This window comes from Morus notabilis, unplaced genomic scaffold (assembly GCF_000414095.1).
Source record: "Morus notabilis unplaced genomic scaffold, ASM41409v2 Scaffold977, whole genome shotgun sequence".
In the NCBI taxonomy this organism is placed as follows: domain Eukaryota; kingdom Viridiplantae; phylum Streptophyta; class Magnoliopsida; order Rosales; family Moraceae; genus Morus; species Morus notabilis.
The window spans coordinates 133464-149350 of record NW_010356730.1 but is presented as its reverse complement, the minus strand read 5'-3'; the positions used below and the strand labels follow the sequence as shown (position 1 = coordinate 149350).

The 15887-nt window shown below is 33.4% G+C and overlaps 1 protein-coding gene across 1 annotated transcript; it reads right to left on the bottom strand.

Moving 5' to 3' along the window:
- Positions 1-311: 311 nt before the first annotated feature.
- LOC21393228 (probable LRR receptor-like serine/threonine-protein kinase At2g24230) lies at positions 312-3507 on the bottom strand. The gene has a single exon (XM_010088553.2). The coding sequence runs from the start codon at positions 3105-3107 to the stop codon at positions 510-512; it is 2598 nt and encodes an 865-aa protein (XP_010086855.1). The 5' UTR covers positions 3108-3507; the 3' UTR covers positions 312-509.
- Positions 3508-15887: the final 12380 nt, after the last annotated feature.

Here is a 15887-nt window from a genome sequence, read left to right as displayed (position 1 = left end):
GAGACAGGTAACAAATAATAGAAAACTAAAAATTCGAACCATAAAAATTTCTCAATTTTGACATAAGGTACTTATTAAATCTAATAGAATTGTTTTGCTGTCTCCAAACTAGTACCAATCCAACCCATTTCATGAATAACATGTGACTAATCAACCAACCAACAAAACTTCTTATTACAAATAACATCTTGTTGTTGCATCGAAACATATAAATGTTAGAACAAAATAAATACTAGGAATAGAAGAAGATATTGCAAGGAAAATACTCTTTCAAGGAACAAAAATCTGTGTATATAAATTTAGAACTTTTATGCACCAAAAACGTTGGCCTAGAAGAAAGGCATAATGTTCAAAACAGAGTTTCCAGGATACTATACATTTTCCCCATGGCATCATCATAGAGCGAAATTTAACAAAGAGAAAGAACAAACAAAGAAAAGAAGAAGAAATAAACTCCAAATCTTTTTTTTTTTTTTTTTTTTTCCTTTTTCCTTAAACCATTTTGTTCCTCACTGACTAGCAGTTGGGTCAATATCTTTAAGAAGTCCAACAATTTGCTGCATGCTAGGTCTCTTTGAAGGAAGGTCAGCTGTGCACAGATAGCCAATCTTTAGGGCCTCCACCATTTGGTCTTCCGGTCCAGAGTCACGAATTTTCGGATCAATGGCTCTTGAAGCTTTGTTCTTTCTGACCAACTCTCTAACCCAACCAACCAGAGTTGCTTCTTTCTCTTCAGGATAATCATCTTCAATCGGCTTTTTCCCAGTAATCAACTCGAAAAGAACAATTCCGAAGCAATACACATCGGATTTTGCGGTTGGTGATTCGACTTCTGGCTTTGTTAACTCTGGAGGCATGTACCCCGGGGATCCACGAACAATCTCCTCATCCAAACAATGTCCGAAAATCTTAGCCAATCCAAAATCAGACAATCTGGGCTCCAAGTTGTAATCCAGATAAACACTACTAGCTTTTACATCTCTGTGAATTATTGATGGGAAGCAACCATGGTGAAGAAACGCCAGCGCTCGTGCAGTGCCAAGTGCAATCTTGTGACGGAATCTCCACGACGTTGGCAGCCCTTCAGAACCAACATTTTGAATCCCATTATTGTCATCTTCCTCCCATGTATCTGTGCTCCAATCTTCGGTTGTCTGAACTCCAAGTGGCAAGTCATGGAGTAAATTCTGCAAGTTCCCATTCTCCATGTAGTCATAAATAGCAAGTCTTTGGTCCCCAGCTAAGCAGTATCCAGTCAGTGGCACAAGATTCGGGTGTTTGATTCGACCAAGATACTCGAGCTCCCTTGCAGCTTCTTGGTCTGTCAATGTAGAGCCGTGGACAAGAACTTTCACTGCTACATGAATTCCACCAGGTAGGAATCCCCTGTAAACAGGCCCAAATTTACCTTCCGCCAAAAGGGTGCCTCGGTCGAAGTTTGAGGTTGCAGACAAGAGGTCTGCAAATGTGATATTCAACAATGGCTTCTCAAAAATCACTACTGGGACTGAGTTTGCTTGCTTAACATCAGCAACCCATGTGGTAGAATCGGTCTGGAACGAAAAGGGGCCAGAAATATTTTGTTCTTCTTTATACGAATTCTGCTTTACGGCCCACAACCTGTTTTTCCTTCTGCAACCAAATGCCAGGAAAAGCAATCCAGCAAGCACGCACACCATTGAGAGGGCCAAAGCTAGAGCAAGCTTGAGACCCTTGTGCCCGGGAGCTTGTCTTTTGAAAAGAACCGGGTTCGCAGCAATGGGACAACTGTTTAATGACCCAACAAAAGCCGTTCTGAGGTTTTCAGGGGCAATTTTAGAAGTTGCACAAAAGGTCAAGTTATTGTAAGAAAAGTTGAACCTTTCCATGTAGGGGATTTTGTCTAAAATCATAACTGGGATTTCTCCGGTTAAGTTGTTGAGTGAGACATCAAGGACTTGGAGATTTTTCACCCTCAGTGATGGGATATGGCCAACAAGATGGTTCTCAGAAAGATCAAGTGTATGCAAGTAACTTAATTGTAAGATATCAGCAGGAACTTGACCAGTGAGACTAGTTCTAGACAAATTAAGGTATTCTAAATCCAATAACATTACAATCTTTGGGAATTCCTGCCTAGCGAATCTGTTGCAAGCTAGATTAAGGTGTTTGAGATTCTGGGCCAAGTTCAATGCATGTGAAATTTCTCCACTAAGCTCATTCTCTGACAAGTCTAGATAAACCAAATGAGGCCACCTATAGCTAGTGTTGAAGTGTACCTGAGAAAGGTGACCTTGGAACTGGTTTCTGCTCAAGTCTACCACTTCCAAAACCTCCTTAAACACTCCCATAACCGAACCGTGAAACAAGTTCCCCGAAATGTTGAGAGTTGTGACGGATTTCAGCTCCAGAAAGTCCGAGTCCCGGCCACGAATCTCATTGCCTGCAAGATTCAAAGTCTTGAGATTGGGAAATGCAGAGCCAAAACCATCTGGAAGAGAACCGGTTAGCCGATTCGATGAAAGATCGATCGAAACCAGTGATTGGCAATTTAGAATCCCGGATGGAATGCTCTGCTCGAACCGGTTCCTGCCGAGTTTAAGGAACTTTAAACTGACAAGAGAACCTGTAGTTTCAGGAATTTCGCCAGATAAGTCATTGCTGGAAATGTCAAGGCTTTCCAAGGACCCGAAATTGCCAATGTTGTTTGGCAAGGAACCAGAAATCTGGTTGGAAGAGAGATTAAGGCTCTTTAGTGAGCCTAAGCTCCACAAATCTGCAGGCAAGGCAGTGATTTTGTTGTTGCTAAGATCCAAAGTTTGAAGCCTGGTTAGCTTCCCAATAGTGGTTTCTGGGATTGAACCAGAAAGGCCCAAACCAGAAGCTAACAACTCAACAACATATTCCTTTTTAGCATCACAAAAAACTCCTTGCCATGAACAAACAGGCAGAGAGAAGTTATAGATTTGAGACAATGAGGAAGTTAATCCCATCCCCTTGTAGAACTCAGAGATAAAATACCCATCTGAATTGGGATTTTGTAGCTGCTCCTGTTGCTGTTGTTGGCAAGACAAAGGCTTCAAAAACAGTCCCAGAACGAGTATTAGACCAAAGAAACCAGAACCCATTTTGGAAAAAAGAGTGAGACGAATAGTTAACACAACCCTCTCTCAGAGATTTCCTCAACAGAAATAACACCAACACTTTACCATAAATGGTTCTGGTTCTCTCTCAGAAAAATACTTCCTTTTCTTCTGAATCACCATTAAACTGGGTTTAGTGTTTCACAAAGATGTTTGCTTTTAGAACTCACAAAGAAGTGGTCCTCTATTGCCCAAGAAAACTCGCTCTAAAAAAAATAAGGCAATAACAAATTCACGCAACCAATATTGTCCGGATGAAAAAGAAGAGTTTTTTGAGGAGTATGGAGACTCTGGGACTTAAGAAAGAATGTGATCTCAACTTGTCTGGTTTGCAGTTCTTTTGAAACAAAAACCAACACAAACAAACAACAACAACAACAAAAAAAACCAAGGTGGGAAGCACTTTTTTTTTTGTCTAATATTTACTGCATGTTTTTTATTTATTTTTTTCAAAAGAAGAGAAAGAGTTGCATGTGAATTTTTTTAATGAAACCAAGGAGGGTGTTTTTGGTTGTGAGAAAGGAGGAGGAGAAAGAAACAAAACATATAAAAACTAGAAAGGTGGGTTTTATATTGGGAAGATAAGTTGAAGGGCAGTAAGTATAGTAATGGAATAGAGGGACCGGTGGTGGTCACTGAGACTTTTAGAGAGAGAGAGAGAGAGAGAGAGAGAGAGAGAGGTGGTGTTCATAAATGAGTGAGGATTTTAATTAGAAATATCTGTTTGTGTTTGGGTTGGTTGGTGAATTTATCAGAACTTTATTGGTGGGAATTCAATGATTCTTCATTGAGCGTCGTTCATCATTCATCCTCCTCCTCCCCTTTTCATTTAGAACATGTTGGGTTGGGGGAGATTTCTGGGCAAAAAGAAAGAAAAAAAAAAGTGGATTATATTTAGATATTTTTCAGTGTCAATATAAATTAAAATTTTTAATTGTTAAATTTATATAAAATCACATAAAAATTAAAAAATATACAAATTTAGGTGACACAAAGCACAAAGCGAATAAAGAAAATCTCCTTTATATTTAAAAATTTTCCGTAAAAACTGCCTTAGTAATAGAGTATCATTTTCATATCCTTTCACAGTATTCTTCTTAGTTTATTGAGTATTTTTTCAATATATATGATTTAACATTTAATTAAATGCACTATTAATAGAGTATCGTTATGGAAGAAAACTCCTCAATCTTATTAAAATGAGCAATCTTTCTAATATGGGGTAAAATCTTCACCGTCTCATAAAAGGTGAATTTCATTTGTGGACGTCACCTTTTGTGAGATGGTGAGGATATAACCTCAGAGGACTATAAAATATTTTTCTATTAAAACTGATGTTAGAGAAATACTGAACATTCCATAATAGTGCTATTGACCATTGCATCATGTAGTGTTGATGAGTATACTCTTATGCTTAATTCAAGCCGCTTAGGTAAATATAAGATTGAAGGAAAACTAAAAATCCATTGTGTTTCTATGGGAAAAATAGGGGTGTTATAGAAATACCATGAATGATTTTTTTTAGTCTATCATTGACAATATTATACTGTCTATTGACAATATGGTGAAATGACAATAAAAAATCCATCAATAGGACGCTCCACAATAGATTTTTTTTTTCCTACCATGTAACTTTTTTCCTAATTTATTTCTTTTTTCTTTTTCTTTTTTCCTTTTTCCTAATTTATTTCTTTTCCTTTTTCTTTTTTTTTTCTACCATGTAAAGTGGCAATTTCAAATTTGTTAATGAAAATAGTACACTTATAGACTCAAATCACCAATTTAATTTTTGGTGTTTTAATTAGTGTCTAACTAAATAAATAATAACACGTCATTTTAATAGACCTAAATATTAAAATAAGAAAAAATTAGTTAGAAAGATATTTTACTTTTTTACATGAATTCACACAATTTAATTAATTAGACACTATTTTAAACACTAAAATTACTCAAATGATTTAAATCCAAAGTTTACATGTTATTTTTAGGAAATTACAACAAGGTAAAAGCTGTTGGTTTGAAAACGATTTTCTATGCAGAAGTGTGTATCTAGTGAATCGTGTATGACAAAATTTTTAAGAAACTTTTGAGATACTCTATAGAATACATTAATGTATGCATGAATAAATTAATCAAATTAATTTATGAATAAATTTACGAGTAAATTTACCTAGTGAACGATTAGGTTGATAACTTGAGTTCTTTGACCACGAACGTTCCTCGCTCCAAGCTTGTTTAGACGAATCTTCCTCACTAATTTCTTGAATCTACAAAGACGTGTGTGTGGGCACACTTGAAACAAAACAGGATTAACACTCAAACACTTAAGTTTTTCACGAACACCAACACATGTACGACGTGAATTTTGGGAGAAAATTTTCTTTTTTCTTACACTATAAAACCGGTCACTATATGCTAGGGAGAGTAAAAGTTGTGTTCTCCAATTTTCTGCAATCTCCTATTTATAAAGTAGCTGTCAAACTCCTAGAGGAAGTCTAAACTTTATCTCCAAAATAAAGCTTAATAATAATCTCTCACTTCTAATTGATTTTGGAAATAAAATTTCCTATCACTTTTATCCTATAAGGTCGGCAACCGCAGGAATATTCCTCCTTGTGGTGTCAAACTTAATTTAATTTGAATTCTAATTGGATAACTTTATTAAATAAGTCAATTGGATGACTTAGAGAGCAAACAATTGAATCTCAAAGGGATTCCCACTATGCTGGGTGTGTACACCATGTGGACTCCTCCACATGTGTGTTCCAAAATTTAAATTTAAATAATCACATTATTTAATTTATAATTAATTCTCAATTAATTATTCTTGAACATTCTATTTAGAATTCCATAATTCTAAAACTCTCATTTTGCCCTTAGTATCTTGTAGCATTACAATGACGACGGGGGGACTCATGGTCCTATAATTCTGAGACTCAACTAAAAACTTAAAATTACAATCTCGTAATTATAGATATAATTTACTTTTAAACTGTGAAATGTCCATTTGATATCGCCATTACATATAGATCAATCCTCCATAAATAATTCATAATTAGAGCTACATAAAATCTGTTAACCTCTCTAATTATATCTTTATCCTTAAGTACCATTGATTATCTAATGGACAGTGATTCATAAAATAAATTCATGAATCAGAGCTTCTACTAGTCTAAGTACCGAATCAACTCTGAAGAAAATTATTTATCTGCTTCTTTCTCAGGAAATAATGGATTTTATCTCGTATATTAATATTCCCAACTATCCACTTCATCATGTCTTCAAGATACAAGGAATAAGATTTAGCAATCTCAAAATTCATACCGAGTAAGTCAAAAGACATAAATTCACAAATAGAAGTCTGTTAATACCTCAGGATTAAGATCGTTCTATATATGACCATCAGTAGGCTCAATTAGAATTTCTATACTTAACAAAAATTATCAGAAATTCATATTATGTATGTGTCCCGGTTCTACACAATCTCATTATGCGTAATACACTCATTCAATATTTCACCATATTAACAATACTATGGATAACACCATTCCATTCTGAATGAGAAAAACATGTATTAGTAATGTTTTAATTAAAAATTCTAAACTTTAATTAAATTCATTACGAACATCGTTTTGATTATTATCCTTAAATATTATACTCTCATATATAACACTTATATTATATTTAAGGTCACATAAATAATCATAAAATTTTTAATAATATTCATAAAATATTTAATAATATATGCACATAAAATAAAATAATGAATAAACTCTTTTATCACCATTCCCAACTATAGCTTCTTTTATATGTTGCCTTTTTCGTCCGATTTAGATCTTTTCCTAAAAATCAATTTTCTTTTCTTTTAACTTTTTCCTCCGTTGCATCTGATTGCAATTTCTCACATAAAAAGCATGCTAGACTGCTTTCCTAATTTGCTTCATATTCAAAGCCAGATTTGTAGGAATTTAGTCTTTTCCCTTAAAATATCATATAGCTGTGAAACTTAAATTATTATTTTATTATGAAATTATTTAAGACAATTGTAAAAACACCTTTGAAGAGAATTTTGGATTTATTTTTTATTTTTTAAGAAACTAAATTATTTACTTATTTGTAAATCTAAAAAATTGATTTAGATTTACAATCAGATTGCTAGACTGCTTGCTAGACTGCTTCACATAAAGCTTGATAGACTGCTTTCCTAATTTGCTTCATATTCAAAGCCAGATTTGTAGGAATTTAGTCTTTTCCCTTAAAATATCATATAGCTGTCAAACTTAAATTATTATTTTATTATGAAATTATTTAAGGCAATTGCAAAAGCACCGTTGAAGAGAGTTTTGGATTTATTTTTTATTTTTTAAGAAACTAAATCATTTACTTATTTGTAAATCTAAGAAATTATTTTAGATTTACAATCAGATTGCTAGACTACTTACTAGACTGCTTCACATAAAGCTTGCTAGACTGCTTTCCTAATTTGCTTCATATTCAAAGCCAGATTTGGAGGAATTTTAGTCTTTTCCCTTAAAAAATCATATAGCTGTCAAACCTAAATTATTATTTTATTATGAAATTATTTAAGGCAATTGCAAAAACACCTTTGAAGAGAGTTTTGGATTTTTTTGTTAATTTTTTAAGAAACTAACTCGTTCGTTTCACCGATTCGAGTTTAGAATTCAAGTTTTACTATAGTAAAAAGCTCTCACAAATAGTCACATCTAACTTTTTTGCTACAGTAAAAAGCTCTCACATAAAATCACATCTCAACTCGAATTTTAAACTCGAATCAGCGAAACGAACAAGGCCTAAATTATTTACTTATTTGTAAATCTAAAAAAAAATTTTATTTTTATTTTTGAGTTCTCTATCTAGAGAGATGATGATAATCCCTACAGAGTGGATCAGCCCTGAGTTATGGCAGGACGAGAATTGGAGAAGCACTCCCCACTTCGTCTTTACTATGCATATGTCATATATTTTATATAAATAAATATATACAATATTAAATTTTCAAACAAAATTAGTTTTTTTGTGGCATTATTACTAAATTTGATTTTCATATGATTTGTTTTGTAGAACCTAATTTTATTTTGTTTAAATCTACACTTAGTTTTTGTTTTAAATTGCTACAATACAGGCATCAACGACACAGATTTTTGGATCATAATTTCCTGGAACAAATTAGCTTCTAGACTCTATCTTATATTAATGTGTGTGTATATATGAGTGTAGTTTTAATGGTTATTTTAATATTTATTTAGGTATTGTTGTTTTGACTATAAGATATTGTATGTATATATATTCTCACATATTTTGACTTCCCTTTTCCCTTTCTTATTCTTCTTTATTTATTGTTTTCAATTAAAAAAAAAAAAAAAAAGAAGCCATCTTGAAGTTTCTGAATTAAATTGACACTCACGACTTTGCATGGCTTGAAAGAAACCCATCACAAAACACCTCTATACATGTCTCAAAAGCTTCGCTTGTAGAATACACCGCTCAGTTGAGAGTACTACATAAATAACACACCTTGGTTTTATGACAAACGCCGCTATGTGCAACTATATTCATGTTCTAGCTTATGATATATCTAAATTTTTCATTTTTCAGAATATGATATTTTACCCGATTCTTTTTTGGTAGGGCATGAAAAAAATAACTTATCGGTGTGATACTATTTTGAATCGCTGTTAGATTCTATTAATTTTGCATATTTTTTAAATATTTAATGTGTTTTTGATCGAACCTAATGTTTAAATTCTTATAACACCAACACTTTGGTGTTTTTTTTCATCACAAGATAAATAATATTTTGAGAAGACTTTATAGGCTAATGTTGACAACTGTATCAATAATCACTAAAACTTTATATGGCAATTCTTTATATAAAAACTCATACTATTTTGAACAGTTAACAGATTTTGTTAATTTTGTATATATATATATATATATATATTATTTTTTTATTTAGTGTGATTTTGATTAGATATAACGTTCAGATGAAATATCCTTACATAGAAAGCTCCTATTTTTGCAGCGCCAAATTAGATGGCACATCTTTGTATTTTTTGCATATAATAATATGGAATAAAAACAATCCTTCTAAGGAGACTTTATAGGCCAATGTTAACAATTTTATCAAAAATTGCATTTAACACTTTCAAAAAGCCGAAACCTACATAACCTAAAGTTCCTTTTAATTTTGAAAAAGGCCACACATTTTAAATGGTTAAGTAATGATTTATCATGTGCTATAATATGTAACTCCTATTATTGAAAACATGCGAATATTCAGTTACTTTTGCCATGTTCATAGTTGGTAATAAATAATACTGCCGGCTGGTTTCATCACCCCCGGCTAAACTTCCTTGCCTCTGGACAAAGAAAATGTCTTTACAATATATATGTATTATATATATATATATATATATATTATCTGTAGGTATATATAGAAGGGAGAATGAGGTTGAAACCAAAAATCTAATGGTTCATGTTAATCAATTCTCTTTTTATTTTGAATGCGATGGTCAAGATTTCTCCACATGGTTTATATTATATATTTTTATCACACCTCACACTTCAATATATATAGAAGTGAGATTCAAGAGGAATGAAATGGTTACTTTACCCTCTTTTCCCTACCATTACGACACCTTTATTTCTTTTCATTTCATTTCATTTTTATATTTTTAACCTTGTTTATTATTTAGATTTTTGAATTTTAGTTTTATTATTGACTATTATTTAACTTTTTATATTGATGTTATTCATACAATAATAATATTTTATGATAATATATTTGATCTTTTACATTAATATTACTTTATATATTAGCACATATAAATATATATTAAATATTAAGCATGATGATATATTAGAAGTACATATATTTGTCAATTGTTTTTATTCGTTGGCAATAATATGTTACTATTAAGTAAATTTAATATTAATTTGAAACTTAAACCTGTAATTTTAATGGTTTAATATATTAATATTCTCCTAATTGACTAATAATATTATGTAAATATTAATATTAATATCAATTAGTAGAGTTAACATTACTGTACTCTCTATTTTTATTTTAACATTTTTTTCTTCTATGTCTTTCCTTAATAGTAATATTCTCCTTTTCCTTTAATTTTTTTAAATATTTTTTACCAGAATATTGAAAAGACATGCAAATGACTATAGTTAATTTTTTTAATATATATTCTTCTATCAAAAGGAACTTTAGGTTTCCTTTTTCCTAAGCATTGGCTTTCTTTTTCCTGGCTGTCTTTTTTTTTTTTTTTCTTTTTTTTTTTTTTTTGATTTGTTTACTTTTTCCTAAAATTTGGTTTTTTTTTTTCTGGCTTTTTTTTTTTTTTTTTTTTCTTTTTTTTTTTTTTTGATTTGTTTAACTAGTCTACCAACGTGATGGAAATTTCAATTGATTAGGCAAAGAGTGCTGGCATGAATGTTGGCTTTTGTTGACTTTAACACTTGAAAAAGTTTTCTCCTGCCCAGCATTGATATTTTCCTATTATTCTTTTTGAGAGTGTCTTAAACAGGTTCTGAATAAATGAACTACCAGAAAATTTTTGTTTTAAACCGTAAGATTTATATTAAAAAGTGATTATTTTGTGTATTTTTTTAATCAATAATTTTGATCAGATTCAACGTCATAAAACCCGGTAAGAATTAAGAAGACTTTGTCAGGGAATTTTATTATTGTTTTGGCCTGAAAGTGCAAGTTTGATTTTGCCCTTAATCCATGCTCTCAATGAAGCATATGGTGGGGCCATCCTCAAACTAAAGACTCAAGAGATCTTGACTGTCATCTAGAATCAACTATCTGGACCATTTAGTTTGTGGGCCACCCCCAAATCAAAAATTAAAAAAATAATAAATTTAAGTGTGATTGTTTGTCCTTTATTTCTTGCTTGGAAAGTTTAATGCTTTGTCTTATCATTGTGTGTATACAAGATAATAGAGTTCAAGTTCATACCATGATGTGAATTTGGGCTACTCTTATGGTCATAATCATTGAGTTAGCATTTTCTTTCCTTTTATCCTTTCCTTTAATCTCTTTCTTAGAGAGAAAAAAAACATTATGGATGCCTAATGATGATAATTATATGAATGATTAATCTTGTTTAGGTGCTATGGGCACTGCAATTTAACAAATGCATAGCACACGAGTCTCTCTCTCTCTCTGTTTTTAACCTTCATGGGCTACACAACCGAGGATATTGGATCTCATAATTTCAAAGTGAAGGCAGCGTACAACATAAGATTATATATATATATATATATATATATGTATATATATATATTTTTTTTTTGTACAATCACAAAAGGCTTTACAAGTTGAAGGGTTAAAAGGGATTGATAAAAAAAAAATGTCTCGTGTTTAATCAAAATGCAAAAATATATTCAGTGTTTTCAAAAATATTGAGATTAACAAAATCCACTCACATGTTTGTCTAATCACACAAAATTCAATATTAGTGTCATATTTGGCTAAAATTAATTATTCAAAAAGACACAACTACTCTTAAACAAAGAAATGGTGGTTCTCCTTGAGTGTAATCCTAAAGTCAACAACGTTGGTCCTCAATTTTTTGACATTCAACAATAATCAATTTTTATTCTTATTTTTGGAAATTTTATTTTTTCTGACATTAGACAAAGTTATTCTTAAAATCAAACACCTTTTCTTTTTATGTAGTATGAAAAAAATCTTTTCCCGTAATTAGTTTTTGACCAAATCTAATATTATGGATGAGTTATATTGATTAAAAAAGAAAGGATTATAAGTTATTTATCTTTTTATACCTTATATTTTAGGTTTATTAAAAAAGTGTAGCCATAGTTTTTTATTATTGCAAATGCATGCTATCACATTACACTTAATAGTAAATATATACCTTTTGTCCTTTCCAAAAAAAAAAAAAGAAAATTATACCTTTGGTCAGTTAACACTCTATTTTAACCTTTAAAATCACCAAATTAACCTTTGTGGTACTGAGCTTTGGTTTTTTATTGTTCAAAACATATACTATTAGATCACTCCATTAATGTTAATTTGATATTTTCAAAGGTTAAAATTAAGTATTGACCACAAAAGGTACAAATTTGCCTCTTAAATGTAATCATAAGATATACATTTGCAACACTTAAAAATAAGGTATATTTTCTGAATAAATCTGTGTCGAAGGTTTGTGCTTGTGCAAAACACAAGATAAAAGAATAATGGAATAAACCAGAACGGAAAAGGTGAAGTTATTTTATTATTATTATTATTATTTTTCCATCACACTTGTATTCATTCCAACTGAGGAGCGTCATGCCTCAAATTTGTTAAAATGAGTAACGTTGATACTGGATAGTATCATCAAAATATTCAAAACCGTTGAATTATTAATGCTGAGAACTTATCGATGTTAGTATGACATATTAGAGATTTTTTTTTTAAATGGAAAAAAGAATCGGAAAGGGTAAAAAGGTGTCTTTGAGACATGGCTGGGAGTTTTCCTTATGATTTATATCCAAACAAGATGAAGTTGGTTCACATGTCCCCTTTTTTCGTCTTTTTTTTGTCTCTTAATCAAATCAAATCACATCAATTAAAATATATGATTTTATAATTTAATGTGATGTGAAATCGTTTTTAAATGAGTCTATTCAACAACGTAAAACATTACAATGTGATAAATTAATCAATTGAAAAAGATCTCTATTTCCAATTAGGAATTCTTTAGGCTTTTTAGGAATAGCTTGTCAAGTTGTAAATTCTTATTATCATTGACGTATTTAGAGGAACATGAAAGGGGACAGTAATAAAAGAATACATGAGTCGATTCCAATAAGTTAATTATACCGTCAGATTATATTAAAAATTAAAAGAAGTAGAGATATATAAAAAAACAATCTTTTATATAATATTACCGATTGACTTAATAGTGAATTACTGATTGATTGAATTTAATTGACCAGTGTTATTGGCTATTTAAAAAAAAAATTTATTTATTGAAAAATTAGACCAAAATCGACCATTTCACTTAATTTTTTAAACAACAGTATAATAATTTAACGAAATTAGATAATAATTTAGGGATTAAAACTGTATTTTACTTGATTAAAATTTTTCAAAGTAGTCGCCCCTAAGAATGACTTTTTGTGAAAGACGGATGTCATCTTAAGAATGATGTTTGTATCCCTGCCACTAATTCTAATGGCGGAGCCCCCAATCAGGGAACCCCCAGAAGAAGAAGCCTCGGGGGTACCTCCCTCGCCATCCTTGTCGACCATCCGGTCAATGCTATCTTCGTCATCCCTCGGGTCTGGGACGTAGTCTTCGATGTACCTTAAAAAGGGGTCGCTGGCGGTATGAATGGAGGGAGACTCCGTAGCTGGGGACGGATCTGGCCTTACGACAGGAACGCCCCCTCGACGTAGTCTTCTTCTAGGTGCCATTACTGTGAAGAAAAAACCTAAGGTAAGTCCTATCAGTCGAGGGGAAGGGAAATCAGTCTGGGGTCCTGGTTAGTTCGGCTAGGAACTAGGATGACGACCATTCAACCAAGCCGTCGACTATTCAACTAAAGGCGCCGACTGATTCAAACACAACGGTGACTATTCAAGATGAACCCAGAATCATTGAACAGACCCGAGACTGCCCAAAACCCCCAATGGCTACTTGGAAACCGTGAATAAAGGTAAGAATGATTTCTAATACTCCTATCATACCAAGTTTTCAGCCATTCCCTCCTATTCAAAGAATCTACCAAGAGTCAGGAAAGAATAAACACAATAAGAACAGGAGGAACGAGCAGAAAATGCTTACCGGAGGTTTGAAAACGAGATGAAGGCGCAAGCTCGGGAAGAAACTTCACTGAGGAATGCAACAAGTCCTGGGAAGATTTGCGCAGAGTCTCGACAAAGCAGAAGAAGTTTGGGGGAAGTTTTGGCCTATCGAGCACTTATAAATGAACCGACTTTCAAACCCTAGCCGTTCGATCATATGCAAGCACATCCAACGGCGGGGGCATAAGGCCTGGATCCCACGGTTAGGGTGAGAGCTAAAAACTGAAAGGATCCCAATCCAACGGCCCAAGTTCATCCAAGTCAAAAGATTGGCTACGTCAGCGCGGTAGTTGGACCAACGGGACGTTTGCATTTCTTGAGGCGACAGGGCCATCATGACATAGGTTCAGAGTTAGGCTTCCACACCCTACGCAGACAAAATGAAGCACCGGGGCAAGGTCATAGCCTAGCTCAAGGCAATCCACATGAAAGCCTCGACCTGGGGGGTAGATGTTATACCAGAAAATATGCTTGGACACGTCGGCCAACAAGGGCACGCCACGTGGCCCCACAGTGGCTGCGTGGACATGGGTGTCGACCGTTTAGGTCGCCGACCCCATCAACCCTCGACGTCTATAAGGCTCATCCGGGAAGATGATCTGACTAAGGTCGGCCAGGTTATGGTCTGCGCCTGGACTTTGCCGTAACGGTATAGCGCTGATCGTATAAACGTGGGACCTCTGAGGTATCTACAGTGCAGGCATTAATTACAAACCCTTAAACCGCCATGCAGTGGGTAGCAAGAGATTACAGAGGTTCACAGAGCCGTAATAGAAGACCTAGTGGTTGAGTGAACAGTCCAAAAGTGATTAGTGGGCTACAGTCTTAGCCTAGAAAGTAGGCCACTCGAGTACTTCCACCTACGAAGGAAAACCACCCACGAAGGAAGCTCGGGCTATAAAAAGGGCAAAGCCCCATACGCCAGAGGGAGGACTAAAAAAAAAAGCATGAGAAGAGAGAGCATACGTGCATGTAAATTGTGAAGAGTCAAAAGTAAATATACCCTATACAAGTGGATGTAGCTCTTCATTAACAGAGTGAACCACTATAAATCCCGTGTGTTCCCTTATTCAACCGTTACTTTCATGTTCAGAAAATATAACAAACACTTCATAACATAATTTCAAATACACAGTCAATTTCTAGCCGGTAATCCAACGGAATACCAGTGGGTCATCCGGCGTATTTCTGTTGATGAAATTTGAGCGTCAATAGGTACTATTAGCCTATGCTTAAAAAAGACTTTTATCAATATGCTCGGCGTTGTGATAAGTGCCAGCACTATTCCACGATTCCTAGAGCCCTTCCTGAAAAACCTAACTTCCCTTCTCAGCCTTTTGCAATTTGCCAAATGGGGGATCGACCTGATTGGACCATTGCATGCAGCACCTGGAGGTGTGAAGTGGGCCATCGTCGCTGTAGATTACTATACGAATTACATCAAAGCTAAAGCCCTCACAACGACGATTGAAGTAGCCTACACAAGCTTCATCTAGAATCAGATCATTGTAGGTTTGGAGTCCCATATTCCCTCATCATCAACAATGATAAGCAGTTCAACAACGCAGCCACAAGAAAGTTTTGTGATGATCTGGGCATTGACAAAGATTTCTCAGCACTAATCTATCCACAATCAAATGATCAAGTCGAATCAGTCAATAAAATCCTAAAGAATACCTGTTGATGGTGAATTTTTGTCAACAAAAATAGGCCGGGTTACCTCTAGATTTCCCGTTGGATTACCGGCTTTAATATAGGTTATATGTAAGAGTTTTGTGCCGAAGGTGTTTGACGTTTTTAGAGGGATGAGCAATTTGGAAGAATAATGCTTTAAAGTAAAGGAACACAAGAGATATTATAGTGGATCACTCTATAAAATCAGAGCTACATCCACTGTGGTTGTATATTCCT